Source organism: Phocoena phocoena, chromosome 1 (genome assembly GCF_963924675.1).
Source record: "Phocoena phocoena chromosome 1, mPhoPho1.1, whole genome shotgun sequence".
Lineage (NCBI taxonomy): Eukaryota > Metazoa > Chordata > Mammalia > Artiodactyla > Phocoenidae > Phocoena > Phocoena phocoena.
Window position 1 is genome coordinate 697,100 of NC_089219.1, and position 12,757 is coordinate 709,856.

Sequence of the window (12,757 nt, forward strand, 5' to 3'; positions counted from 1 at the left end):
GCATCCCCTTCAATGTGCTCCACAAAGCCCAGAAGATCAAGGTTCAGGGGTCAACAGCCTTTGCCAAGGAGTGCGATCCTGCAGGCAGTGTCTCTGTCCACGGTGAGCCTGCCCCTCTGGCCCAGAGACCCCAGCTGGCCGGGCTGACCCCTGCCGAGTAGACAGACACTCTGTTCCTGGAGCAACAGGGCCTAGCTTGGGGTCCGTGCACGGCCGCCTCGAGTTTGGAGAGCCTCAGGCCCCGGCAGCGCCCCCGCCCTGCCCGGCCGCCCGTGCAACTGACTGCGGTCACAGGCACCTCCCAGCGGACACGCCGCCCACCCAGCCCCACAGCAGAGGGACAGCAGATGCCTCCCAGCCGCCAAGACGCCTGGGCAGGAAGAGGCCGCGCCCACGCATCCGCCTAGATCCCGACAGGCAGGGCGGGGGCCGCTCCGCTGCCCGGGCGTCCACCGTGTCTGCCCACGGTGGCCTCGCAGCAGTGCTCGCAGGGACGCTCGTCCCATCTCTTGCCAGGCTCCAGCCCACAAGGCTGTGCCCGCAGTACCTGCTCTGGCTCCTGGAAGAGCCTGGCCCCACCTCTGCCCAGGCCTGGGAGGGAGGGAGGGAGGGAGACCCAGAGCCGGAGCAGGCGGCAGGGGAGGAGGGAGGCGGGAGCTCCAGGCTGGGGCACGTGCCCCACCGCCTCTGCAGGGCACCCTCGGCCCAGGCCTTGGGCTCCTCCCTGCAGGACCGGCCCTGAAGCCCGACTCCAGAGCACTCGGGACAGGACGTGACCGGGGTGTGGGGGGGGCTGCTGGAGCGCGACCCCCTACCTATGGGTGGGCCAAGGGCAGGCTCAGCACATCTGGGCTCCCCAAGCCTGGTCCACCCTCCTCAGCATCTTGGTGTTGGTTACAAAGAACTAAATTGTCACTCGACCCAACTTTTTAAACAAGCCTGTTTATTGAAAGAATCTGAAAATAGTAATAAGGCTTTCAACATTTAACAAATTTTCAAGATATTAACAATATGAAACATTAAGAATTGATTTCAAAAACCCAAAGTTTCCTAGTTCATTCCCTGTCACGCTTCAGGACTTGGTCTACACTGGCTCTGTTGTCTGAACGAGTAACCTGTGTTCTGAATGCCACTCTCTTCTGGGCCTAAAGCTGGGAGTGTCGCCCCCTCAGCCCACGGGAGGCTGAGCGGGCTGCCCACTGTGCCCGAACTCGCGGGCAGAGGGTGGGAACCGACCTCTGTGCCCAGCACCGGCTGAGCCGCCCACACAGGCACGCGAGGCAGCAGCACTTGGTACACACACGGACGGTGGCCACGGCGCTCAGGCCGCAGGGCCTGCCCTGGGACCCTGGATGCCCTTCCATCAGCCCGTGACACTCCAAGCGGGCAAAGCACAGCGCCCCCCGGCCCCTGTCCCTCCAGGAGGAAGTCCAAGAAATGACGGGCCCCCATCCCTTCTGTTCTGGCCAATTTAACAGGAGAAAATGCAACTCAGAGAGAAATCAGTTACTCAAAAATAGAAAGCCCGTTAGGCGACAGTAAGCGGGGCCAGGGCCACACGCCCCCCGCGAGCCACTGCTCCCACCAGACTCCAGGCGGCCCCAGCCCCAGGCAGCCAGCGATGGAGGCGCGGGGGCTGGACCGACGGGCACGCCCTCGAAGCCAGGCCCCCGGGGAGAAGCAAGAGCCGCTTCAACCCCTCCCGGCCCGCGGAGCGCCAGGCGCTCTGAGCAAGTCGCCCAGCTCTCCGGGCGGTCGCGCGGGCTGCACCGGATGGTCCCACTTCACAGCACAAACTCCCTTCTCGCCGAATTCTCAAAGTGTACACAACAAAATCTGTATGTAAGCACTTTCAGAAAGTTTAAAAGAATCTCTAAAAAGTAGACACAGAATCGAGAACACCTTCCAGGGTGGGGAGGTGCGTCCCTGCTTCCCGAGGAATGTGTGCGGTCTGAACCCTCGTCCCGCCAGTGCCGGTCACCCTGAAGCGGGGGAGGAGACCGGGGCCTGGGGACCCATCTGTCCTGGCAGCCAACCTGCTCTCGGCAGAAGCGTCCCCCCGAGTGGCTTCAGGGGAAGTCGTGGGAGCTGAAGGATTTTTGGCCGTGAGACATTTACTTTCAAGACCATAGGATAGACCCATTCATTCTGATCCCCTCTGAATCTCAGTAGACTGATTTATGGAAGTTTCCTCACAAGGAACTACAAGGAGCCCACCAGGCTCGGCCGCCCCTGCCTGGGGCCGGGCTCTGTCCACACGCAGGGTGAGTGCGCCTGGGCTGACCTCAGAGCTCCTGGTCTGCTCACTTGTTTAGAAATGCAGAAAAGTCAGATTTAAAACGTTAAAAACAGCTGATCTGGTCGACAAAGGGCAGATTGCAGGCCCTTCCTCTGGCCAGACATGTGGTGCGGCACCTGCCACTGGCGCTGGGCCCGTGGCGCTCACGACGCACTCAGGTCCGCCCGTCGCGGGTGCAGACGGCAGGACCGCAGGCCTGGCTCCCCGCCCGCCCCGCCCCATCCTCCTCGTGCGCGTCCTCCTCGTCCTCCGCGAAGTGGGCTTGCTTCTTCCGCACGTTCCAGTGCAGACACTGTGCCAGGCTCTCAAACCAGTCGCTCACGGGGTCGCGGACACAGATGGAGGGGAGCGGGTAGCGAGAGGTAGTGATGCTGATGCTGAAGCAGGAGAGATGCAACGTGGCCCCTCCGAGAACCGCCGAGCGCCCGGCCCGCCCCCCCGGGGCAAGACCCCTCCCTGGTCTGGCTGGGGACCATCTCAGCTCTGCTCACGCCACCTGCTGCAAAGCCTGGCCCCAGGTCCTACGGTGCCCTGGGGGCCTGGGCACCTTGCCGCTTTCCGGTCTGGTCCTGAGAAGAGCCAGGAACTGGGGGCTCAGTAGTGCTCTTGTGCCCCCCAGGACAGAACCAGGGACCCCCTCGACGTACCCAGGTCCAGAGGGACCCCAAGGAGCAGGGTGGCGGAAGGATAAGCAGTGGGAACGGCTGGCAGGGCGCCGTCACCCCAGGCACAGCTCCATGACACGATCTCTCGAGAACCAGGGATGGGCCCTCAGCCCACCTGCCCCACCCGCTGCAGCCCCGTGGCCCACACACCTGTCTCCGTGGCGGACCTCCTGTCTCTTTCGTCCATCGAAGGACACCCACACAGTGTTCCTTGCTTCCGGTGACAGCATGATCTGACGGGTCAATCAGGACAGGTGTGGGCTACCTGAGCGCAGCCGAGCGCCGTGGACCCTACCCCGGGGGGACAGCACCGGCCGGGAGGAACCTCACGGGCGCCCCCAATGCCCACCACGTGCCAAGGTCAGCTCCAGGCTGTGAAAACATTAACTTGCGTCGTGCTGACCCCAGCCCCAGGGGCCTGGCTCTAGCATCGCCCCCCACCCCCCACCCCCCACAGCTCTCTGCGTCCAGCAAACGCAGCCCCACCCACCAGGGCTCACATCAGGGACTCACTGGTCTGGGGGTGGCCTGCAGTGGGGGGCAAGGGGCAGGGGAAGAAGAGTGGACGTGGAAGGGCGGCAGGGCCAGTCAGACGCCAGGACACGCCGTGGGGGACACGCCGGGCAGCGGCCGTTCCTCACCTGTGGGCCCCCATCCCCTCCAGCAAGGACTGTCCCCACCCACTCAGGCTGAGAGCCCACCTGAAGGGCTGGCCCGGCTCTCAGCACCACCCCCGCCAACCGGACCCCTGGGGGCACGGGCCACACGACGGAGACCAGGGTGGATAAAGCCCCTCCAGCACCCAGCAAGGCAGGAGGTCAGCACCGCAGGCCCCGCACCGGCTCCAACCGACAAGGGCGGCAGGGGTGGGGTGGGGGTGGGCTCCGACCTTCAGCTCGACCCCTGCAGGAACCACGATGGGCCGGAAGGACAGCGAGTGGGGGCAGATGGGCGTGAGCATGATGGCCGGCACGTTGGGGTGGATCATGGAGGCCCCGGCGGCGGCTGCGTACGCTGTGCTACCCGTTGGGGTGGAGACGATCACGCCTGCGGGACAGGCTGAGGGTCACGGTCAAGCGCCCGCCCCCACCCCACGTGCAGCCCCCAGGCGGGCCTGACGCCCACCTACCGTCGCCCTGCACCGTGGTGATGAGGTGCCCATCCAGGTAGACGTCCACGTTGGACAGGTATGAGGATGGGCCTCTGTCTATCACCACCTCGTTTAAGACCTGTGGGTGAGGTCACCGCAAGCTGAGGGGGCCGGGCAGCACCGAGCTGCTCCTGGGCTCCCTGGAAGGTCCCGAGGACAGGGCTGGGGGGTGTCCAGACCAAAGCCGCCACCCTGTACCCCCTGCCCGAGGGCGAGGCCCTGAGCCCTGTGGGGGACAGACCCACAGACCTGGTACTGCATGACCTGCTTCCCGACCTCTGCGTCCAGGGCTGCGGCCAGCACCCCGTTCTCACTGATCCCGTTGGGGACGGCCACCTTCTTCCCTCGGAGCTCCTTCACAACCCTGACCTTCAGCCGGCTCCGGAGAACAACAGCTGCGTTCCCTGGGGGCCAGCAGGGGTCACACCCAGGGAGGTCAGCAGGGATGGGGGCGGTGGTACTGCAGGAAGAGAGACCCTCCCATCGACCAGGGACCCCCTTTTCTTCTCCCAAATGGAGGGCAACACCCTGTGCTTCTGTGAAAATCAATTCACTGCTACTCGACATGTATGGTAGCCTAAACCCGTGATCAGCTCAAACTTCTCACTGTTAAGAAAAAACGTCTGACTCGTTCAAAGTTTAGAATTCTCTGAATCCCGAAACACTCAAGTGTTGCTCTTTGCGTTGTTAAAAAAGCCCCCAAATCACATAAGATGATCCCATGTTCAGAACTGCTCGTGGGTTCTGGAACATTCTGACTCACCCTGTATCACCTGAGTAACTTGGGACTGAAAGTTCTCGAAGTTGAAGGGGGTCAGGAAGCCCAGGGAGCCCAGGTGGAACGCCATGACCGGAGGCACGCTGCCCTGTGAGCCAATGAGGCAAGTCACTCAGCTGGCCAGCGCACTCGAAAGCCACCCGAGCCGTCCCCAGCCCGGAGCGACCCGCACCCCGACTACCCCTGGGAGGGGCGGGCATGGGAGTGCAGGGTCGGCGCCCGGCGTGGTCGGCAGGGCTGCCGCGCTGCAGTGGGGCAGGGCTCCTTGGGGTGACGGCACTCGGCCCGCGAGGAGTCAGGGAGGCCAGGGGAAGAGCGGTGTGGGCAGCTGACGAGAAACGGAGGTGGCGGGACGGACCAGCCCACCGGCCACGGCAGACAGGAGGGAGCGGCGGGGAGACCTCGACAGAGCCGCTGGAGAGGAGTGGGGGCAGCCGGGGGCAGAGGGCCTAGGATAGGACTCAGGGACCCTAACGGGGCGGCACTGCAGCCCCCCGCGTGCTGCTTCCGCTGAGGAGGGAGGAGCAGGCGGGTGAGGAGGGGCTCCCACAGTGGGAGGTGAGGAAAAATGGGCAGCTCTGAGGACGCGGGACAGCCCCAGGACCCTCGCCTTCATCCTCTGCTGGCCACGAACGCTGCGGCCTTCCAGCCTCAGCGGGTTCACACCGTCGGATGTGAGGCCCCAGGCCCCGCCGGGCCCTACCCTCCTGCCCTGCTGGCCGCCCTGCCCACTTCCAGGCCGCTCTCTGGAGGCCACACCTGACCTTCTAACACACCTCGGCCTGGTCACTCCAGGAGCCCTGCCTTGAGGAGCGTGAGGGTGGGCTCCCGGGCAGACCCTGGCGGTCTGCGGCCTCCACGGGGCTCCCCCGACCCCCTGGACACTCGGCCTGTAGCCGCTGCCCTCACCTGCCCTGGACGCTCATCCACCAACTCGGCCCCACATGCCGGCTCCTCCGGGGGATGCCCCGCCCCCAGGCCATGCCCCGCCCCCAGCCCCACCCTCAGGCCCCCCCCTTCTGGTGCACCGGCACCTCGAGGTGCATGGAAACGCCTGGCCTGTCACAGTGTCGAGCACCGGACAGCAGATGCAGCACTTGGTATCGTTTGCAAACTTGCTGTGCCGCTGCCTCCCCTCGCCATCCTCAGGCGGCATCTGGGGGCCTCACCTGGAAGAGCGACGAGGCGTACAGCAGGGTCCCGTCTCCTCCCAGGCAAATGATGAGATCAATCTGGTTGGAGATGTCATCGTAATCTAGAGAACAAGGCAGACACAGAAGAGCCATCAAACACCCCCGATGCTGCCAGGCATGGCCACATGGGCGAGGCCCCACGGGACAACTCGCCTTCTCTGAAGGTGCAGAACTTCCTCTTCACTGGCCCAAAGCGGTCATCGCTCACGATGGCGGGGTCCTCCAGAACCTTCTTCTCCACGTACACGATCATGTTGTTTTCCTGGAAAGGACATGGGCGCGTCAGCCCTGCCGGTAAGAGCCAGGCCAGGGTGGGCCGGTCTTCACGAAGCCCCCTTCCTGCCTTGCTTGGCTTTGTACGATGCTGGGTAGGGGGTGGGCGGCAGCAGCTCTGTCTCGGTGACAAAGCGCGACCGCTTTTCCACTTCACACGCTGCTGAGCTGCTGGAGGCTCGGCGACCCCAGCCCCGCGGCCACCCCTGCTCACCTCCATCAGGTACACGCAGAGCTCCTTGAAGGGCTGGAGCAGGCTGGCGTCCCGGATCTTCTTGATGACGAGGACGCTCTTTGGGGACTTGTTCCACGTCAGCCGCTGGCTGGCAGGGTCCTGGATGTGCCTTTGAGGGGAGACGAGCGTTCGCACTGGCCCTGGGCCGTCCCCGGAGTGTGTCTCCTGCACCAGCGCGGCCGATCCCCGAGCCGGAGCGGGCGCTCGGTGCACTCAGAGCAGTGTCCTCCCTCTGGCTGCCCGACCGCACCTCTGCCCGTGGTTCCTTTGGAACAAGGCTCACTCGGGGACCTGCTGCGGAGGAAACCCCACACGCACCCGGACCCAGACAGATGGGGACTCTGTCCCGGGGGACCCAGGCCTCCTGCTGACTCGTAAGAGGGACACAGCCCCACGTCCACACCACTGTGTGAGCAACTCAGGTGACCGTAACTTTCACAGTTAAAAGCCACCCGGTTTTAAAGTCAATGGCGGGATGTGGGGCAGTGAGACTGCTCTGGAGATTTCAGCAGTGGGCACGTGTCGTCACACGTCTGTCCAAAGCACAGGACGCACCGCACGGAGGGACCCTGGTGTCAACCAGGGAATGTGGGTGACACGATGTGTCAGTACAGGTTCGTCGTGTGTAACAAGTGCACCCTCTGCGAGGATGTCGATGAGGGGCTGGCTGGGTGGGGGCGGGGGGGGGGCATGGGAAATCTCTGTACCTTCTCCTCACTTCTGCTGCGAACCTAAACCTAAACCTGCTCAAATAATAAAAGCAAAACCCAAAAAAAGTCAGCTGGGCCTGCCTGCCAACAACAGCTCTGCAAGCTCTGTGGCGCTCGGCCTTGGCCCCTAGCGCTGGGGGGCTGGCACGGTCCGCGGGCAGCAGATCCTCCCTGAGGGGCGGGGGTCCCGAGGCCGAGCCCTGCCAGGACTCCGACCGCTGTGGGCACCCGGTAGGCGCCCGCCTGGCCTGGCAGCACAGCCCTCCGCCTGTTGGGAAACAGCCTGAAGGCTGCAGGCAGTGACTTCCCTTCTGACGCAAGTCCCCAATCAAGACAACTGCTCCAGGTCACACCCTGTGGTTGCGGCCTCCCTGAAAACCTGACGACCCCAACAGCAACTCTCCAAACCGTGACGTGAACCATTAAAAGAGCAGTGGGTCCCTGGCCCCAGGCTGTGACTGACTGACCATCACTCACCCTTTCCAGGCGTTTCTGCGAGGGCAGGGGTCACTCATGACCTCCTCTGCCAGGGTCTCCACCAGCCCGGGTCACACACGCGGCTCAGCGGAGGGCGATGCTTGGTGCCAGCATCTCGGTCACGCTTGACTGACAGCGGGAGTGCCATGCAAACCAGCCCCGACCAGACTCCCCAAATGTGCGACTGCACCACAACCCTGCTTTCTGTACCCTCAAAACTGAAAGCAAAACATACTGCAACTTGTCCAAGGTTGTATAAAACAACAAGTCAGGAGAACTTCCGAAAATGAAAAATCAAACCAAACAAACTGTATCTGATCTTCTTACTGTTCACACCATCCTCTTGTCCAATCGCCTTTAACAGCAAAGAGGCCAGGCCTCAGACGCCTGCTCTTCAGAGGCTGGGCGCCAAGCTCTGACGCCCTGGGCGGTCAGGATGGGCCCCGTCCAGCCGCAGACGACAGCGCTGGGCTGCGGAACCGGCTTGGCCCGTGGGAGGGGCCCGCAGGTGGAGGGGCGGGCACTCGCGGGCCTCCTGCCACTCCACCTGGCCCCGGGGCCTGGAGGGAGGGCAGGCGGGTCAGCGGAAGTCTGCCTGGCTGCCCAGGTGGACGATGAAGCCCCCCCTTCACTGACCAGGTGGGCCGGACTCACGGCCCTTCAAGACCCGAGACTCAGCCACGCCCAGCCAGAGCCACCACATCGCCATCAGCTCGTCTCGGGTACCAACTGGTCACTTCCTGTTGGATCACTGCAAAGAGCGGTGCTGGCCCCTCCCTGGCACAGAGGCTCTGGGGGCTGGACAGGAGGCAGGGATGCCTGACAGCTCAGCGGGGGACCCATCTGAGCCCTGTCTCAAAAGCCAAAGGCGTCAGATGTTGGCAATTCCACGTTTCAACATAACAGAAAATACACATTCATGGTGAGGTCTGAAACAAGGAAATAGGAAGTACATGCCTTGCAGTCAACTCCTCTACAGTATGTTCCTTTTCAGCATCAGGAGAAAGGTCAGCACATAATCCCTGCCCCACCGGCCACGGTGTTGGGAGCGCCAGGGACAAGATGGAGAAGTGGAGTCCTGTCCTCCCAGGGCAGGACTGTGCCGGGCGCAGGGCCTCGGAGACGCTTCTGGAGCACCTACCGCTCTGCTCGGAGCACCCCTCCCCACGATCCCACCTGACCTCGGGGAGCAGCTCAGATGCCATCCCGAGACCCCACCCGAGGTTCACGAGGCCAAAACACACACACACCTGTGACATGGGCTGGGAGTAGCTGACAGCCAATTAAGGCTGGATGGCCAGAGGCCACCCAGGGCGGCACTTATGCTGAGCCATGAGTGACGAGGAGGGAGCGGCACTGCCAAGACCAGGGAGGGCAGGGAGGGGCCCCCCGGCAGCGGTAAAAGGTCAAGGCAGGGCAGTCTGGGGCAGTGCACACAGCAGGGCGTGGGGCGCCTGGGGGGCTGGTCACCAGTGTGGATGCTGTGCGGAGTGCAAACGTGGGGCACTGGGGGGTGGGCGCCGCAGGTGGGCAGGACCTGCCCGCGTCCAGCAGCAGCGACTAGAGAGCCAGGGCAGCACCTGGACGGTAGAGGCACTGACACCAGTTACCCCAGTACCCAGGCCGCCCTTGGGTCACCAGGGTCCACAAAGCACAGCAGCTCCCGGGGGCCCGGCACCGTCTGCCCACTGGGCCAGCGCTGAGAACGGGTAGACAGCTGCAGGGAGCAAGGCCCCCCTGACGGTGAGTCGCAGAAGCCCACCTGGGCCCTTGGTCTGACTGCCCCCAGAAGGTGAACCCGCCATGGCTCCCCAGAAGAAGGGGGCACAGACGGCCCACTCGGTGGTGAGCCCACCGCCAGGCACAGTGGCAGGGCCGACCTGGAATTCTGCTGTTTCAACATGAAGCTCTTGTGGCCACGAAGCCATTTGAGTGTTTTCTCCCCTAGGACACACACGACACAGAGCAAAGGAGCAAAGCTTTCCCCGCTTTGGAACCATCCAGCACCTGGAGGAGGTGCTGGACGGGTAGAGACGGGAGCTGGGTTCAAGTGTCCAGTGAAACAGCCCGAACTGCTTCGCTTCTAATAGTTTCTCAGCCAGCACCGCACGGCCAGGGGCCCCCAAGCTGCACTGCCCTCAGGCTGTCGCTAAAATACAGAGCTTACATAAAAAAAGAAAAGGAAAAAAAAAAATTGTGCCCGCAAGTCAGGGTATCTCTCAAACAAGTGAACTCAGCTTTTCAAAAATGCCAACTGACATCTCTGCATTTCAATAATAATTAAGAGAAACATATTTGACCCACCAAACGCATTAGCATGAAATACATTATTTTTCTCTCCTAGAGTTTTTCCTGTAAAAAGCAAGTTAGCTCTGAATACGAGTCGAGGCCCCTCCGACCCACTGCGCCCAAGGAGCAGGCCGCACCCACTCTCTCGTCCCGAGCGAGTCGGAGACGGCGCCGCGTGGCCTCCTGGGGCCTCAGAAGCCGCCCGACACACTCACTGCCCCCCGAGCCAGAACCTCCCACAGTCCAGTGGCCCCTGGACAACAGCCCTGTGGAGCCTCCCAGGAGACTCACATGATGGTCTGGGGATTCTGCAGCACGCAGGCCTTTGGTCCAAAAGTGGTCACTGGGCACGGCCCGTGTAGCGAGCGGGTCCTCCTGTGGGGAGAGGCACAGGGCAGGGGCCGTCAGTCGGCTGAAAGACACACACGTGTAGACAAGGCACAGACTGTGTTAAACTCTCCAAAATATTTTTAATCCAAATGACGTAAACTCTGTCATCTGCCCAGCACCCATGTGACAGTCCTGGAAGACCCTGCCCTGATCCCCAGAGCTCTGGCTGGAGGGCTACATGCTGTCCGTGTAGCCATTAGAGGGGGCACACTTAGAAATACTCCTTAGAACAAGGACCCCAAACCAGTGCAGGTGCCCAGGCCCCACCCCAGAACAAGGGGATTCAGCCCAGGGGAAGGGCCTGGGAATCTGAATTCTTGACTGGGCACGTCTATTTGAAGACGAGCTTTTGGGCCTATACTTGGGAATCAAGACTTCAGAAACGATTCCCAAGTTATCCAGATTAAGATTCTAACAAAAATACTCATTCTGAGTTGTGCTCTCAATAAAAACAGGCAGTACTCGAGTGACCCAACATTTCCAATAACTGAAAAGTGACTCACAGGGCACTGTGGCCACGGAGGCCACCTCTGACCTGCTGCCACCACACCAGGTTCAACGCCCTTTCGGCCAAGGCCGCCCGCCCGGAGACGCACCCCCTGCAGTGCCAGGGACACCAAAACGGGAGGACAACACGACTCTGCACGGAAGCTTCTGCTGGGAGCTGGCCGCCCACTGCCCAGCAGGCGAGGGTGCCGTCCACCGGGCCCCCTGCATCTGCGGCAGTGCCGGCTCGGGCAGCTCCTCCCAAGACCCCGGGTGGCGTTCGTGGCTCTGAGGCCGGCACTGCCGCAGCCCGTCCGGCCCGCCCAGTGCCGCTGACGGCAAACGGGCCCCACCCACGCGCCTCAACCTTGCGCAGCGTGCGGGCACGGTGGCTGGGGGTGCCCTCTGGGAGCTGTGGCAGCAAGAGCGCCCACCTCTCGCGTGTCTGAGCGCCCACGCAGGCCCAGAGGAGGCCTGGTACCTGAACTCGCGGGTGCTGGCCAGGGCGGGCGCGGCCGACAGGCTGCGGGACTTGGCGCGGCCCCGGATGGGGTGGCCCAGGCCCCAGTCCTCGTCACCATGGCACGCAGAGCAGCGGTAGGAGGCCGCCTCTGCACGCAGCTCCGCACTCCCGCTGACTGTTTCTTGTTCCATTTCTGTAGTCGATGGATGAGGAGGACTTCGGCCCGAAAACCGCGGAGGCCTTGATTTAATAAAATACAGTAAATATCTGTATTTACAGAACAACGTATACACACACCTACACCCGCCCTGTCGGGAAAAATGACTCACGTCCAACTTACCAAAGGACTTGGCAAATAGTCTATTTCCATCCCAAAGATATTTAAGAACTCGGGAATCTACCTGTGGTTTTGAGTGAATCCAGAAGAGCTAGGGGTCTACCAAGCTGCGGTGTGGCCACGTGCCAAGGGGTGCACGCTTTCATGAGAGAGCAGTCCCCATCGTGCAGTCTTAAATGCCTCTCGGCCCAGAAAATCTGGCTAAACATACCTGATAAGACCACCAGCAGGCACCCACTGAACTCCATGTCCTGCAAACAGCCTGCGCTTTAATCCAGTGCCAATGAAACACTGGCCAAAACCAACGTACTTGGTCCTCAAAGAAAAGTTCAACTTCCAAATACTAGTAAAGATAGGCACGCTCATCTTCTAACCACAACATAGTAAAGCAGGAAAAGATGGAAGCAGAGGGCTTCCCTGGTGGCTCAGTGGTTGGGAGTCTGCCTGCCGATGCAGGGGACACGGGTTCGTGCCCCGGTCCGGGAGGATCCCACATGCCGCGGAGCGGCTGGGCCCGTGAGCCATGGCCTCTGAGCCTGCACGTCCGGAGCCTGTGCTCCACAACGGGAGAGGCCACAACAGTGAGAGGCCTACGTACCGGAAAAAAAAAAAAAAAAAAAAAAAAGGAAGCAGAAACAAAACAACAGTCCTCCAACTACTGGGGAACGTTTGAATTTTCTCCTAACCAACTGAGGGCTCAAAAGAGGTATCAAAACAACCGTGACGGTGGATCGAAAAGGTAAGCATGAACCCAAAGTCCATGCCCCCGACTGAGCTGTGCTGAAATCCTTGGGAATTAGGAGTCATGAGCTAAGGCCTAAGTCAATGAAGCTAGAAAAGGAATAAAACAAGCCTCAGAAAGGCAGAAGAGGTGACAAAAATACAGGCAGAAATCAGTAGGTTGAAAAGTAGAAAAAGAAGAGCAGAGCTTGGAGAAAAGCAACAATAAATAAGCCAGTTTAGACAAGGGATGAAAAGAACTGCACTCACTGAAAAACTTGGACCAAAGGTC

General features: G+C 61.6%; 1 protein-coding gene across 1 annotated transcript; it reads right to left on the reverse strand.

The window, feature by feature from the left end:
- Positions 1-2,096: 2,096 nt before the first annotated feature.
- On the reverse strand, positions 2,097-11,599 carry NADK (NAD kinase). The gene is made up of 11 exons (XM_065883377.1): positions 11,427-11,599; positions 10,361-10,444; positions 6,573-6,702; positions 6,239-6,347; positions 6,062-6,147; positions 4,878-4,980; positions 4,364-4,518; positions 4,094-4,193; positions 3,854-4,011; positions 3,115-3,197; positions 2,097-2,676 (listed from the first exon to the last, which is right to left on the reverse strand). Exons 1-11 carry the CDS (start codon positions 11,597-11,599, stop codon positions 2,454-2,456), a joined length of 1,404 nt encoding a protein of 467 aa, XP_065739449.1. The 3' UTR covers positions 2,097-2,453.
- Between the last annotated feature and the right edge of the window lie 1,158 nt (positions 11,600-12,757).

Coding starts and splice junctions, on each gene's coding strand:
- NADK (XM_065883377.1), bottom strand. CDS start 11,599: ATGGAACAAGAAACAGTCAGCGGGAGTGCGGAGCTGCGTGCAGAGGCG. Junction 6,703..10,360: donor CAGAATCCCCAGACCATCAT/GTGAGTCTCCTG, acceptor CTCCCCTCAAAG/GCACATCCAGGACCCTGCCA. Junction 4,519..4,877: donor AGTTACTCAGGTGATACAGG/GTGAGTCAGAAT, acceptor GCTGGCCCCCAG/GGAACGCAGCTGTTGTTCTC.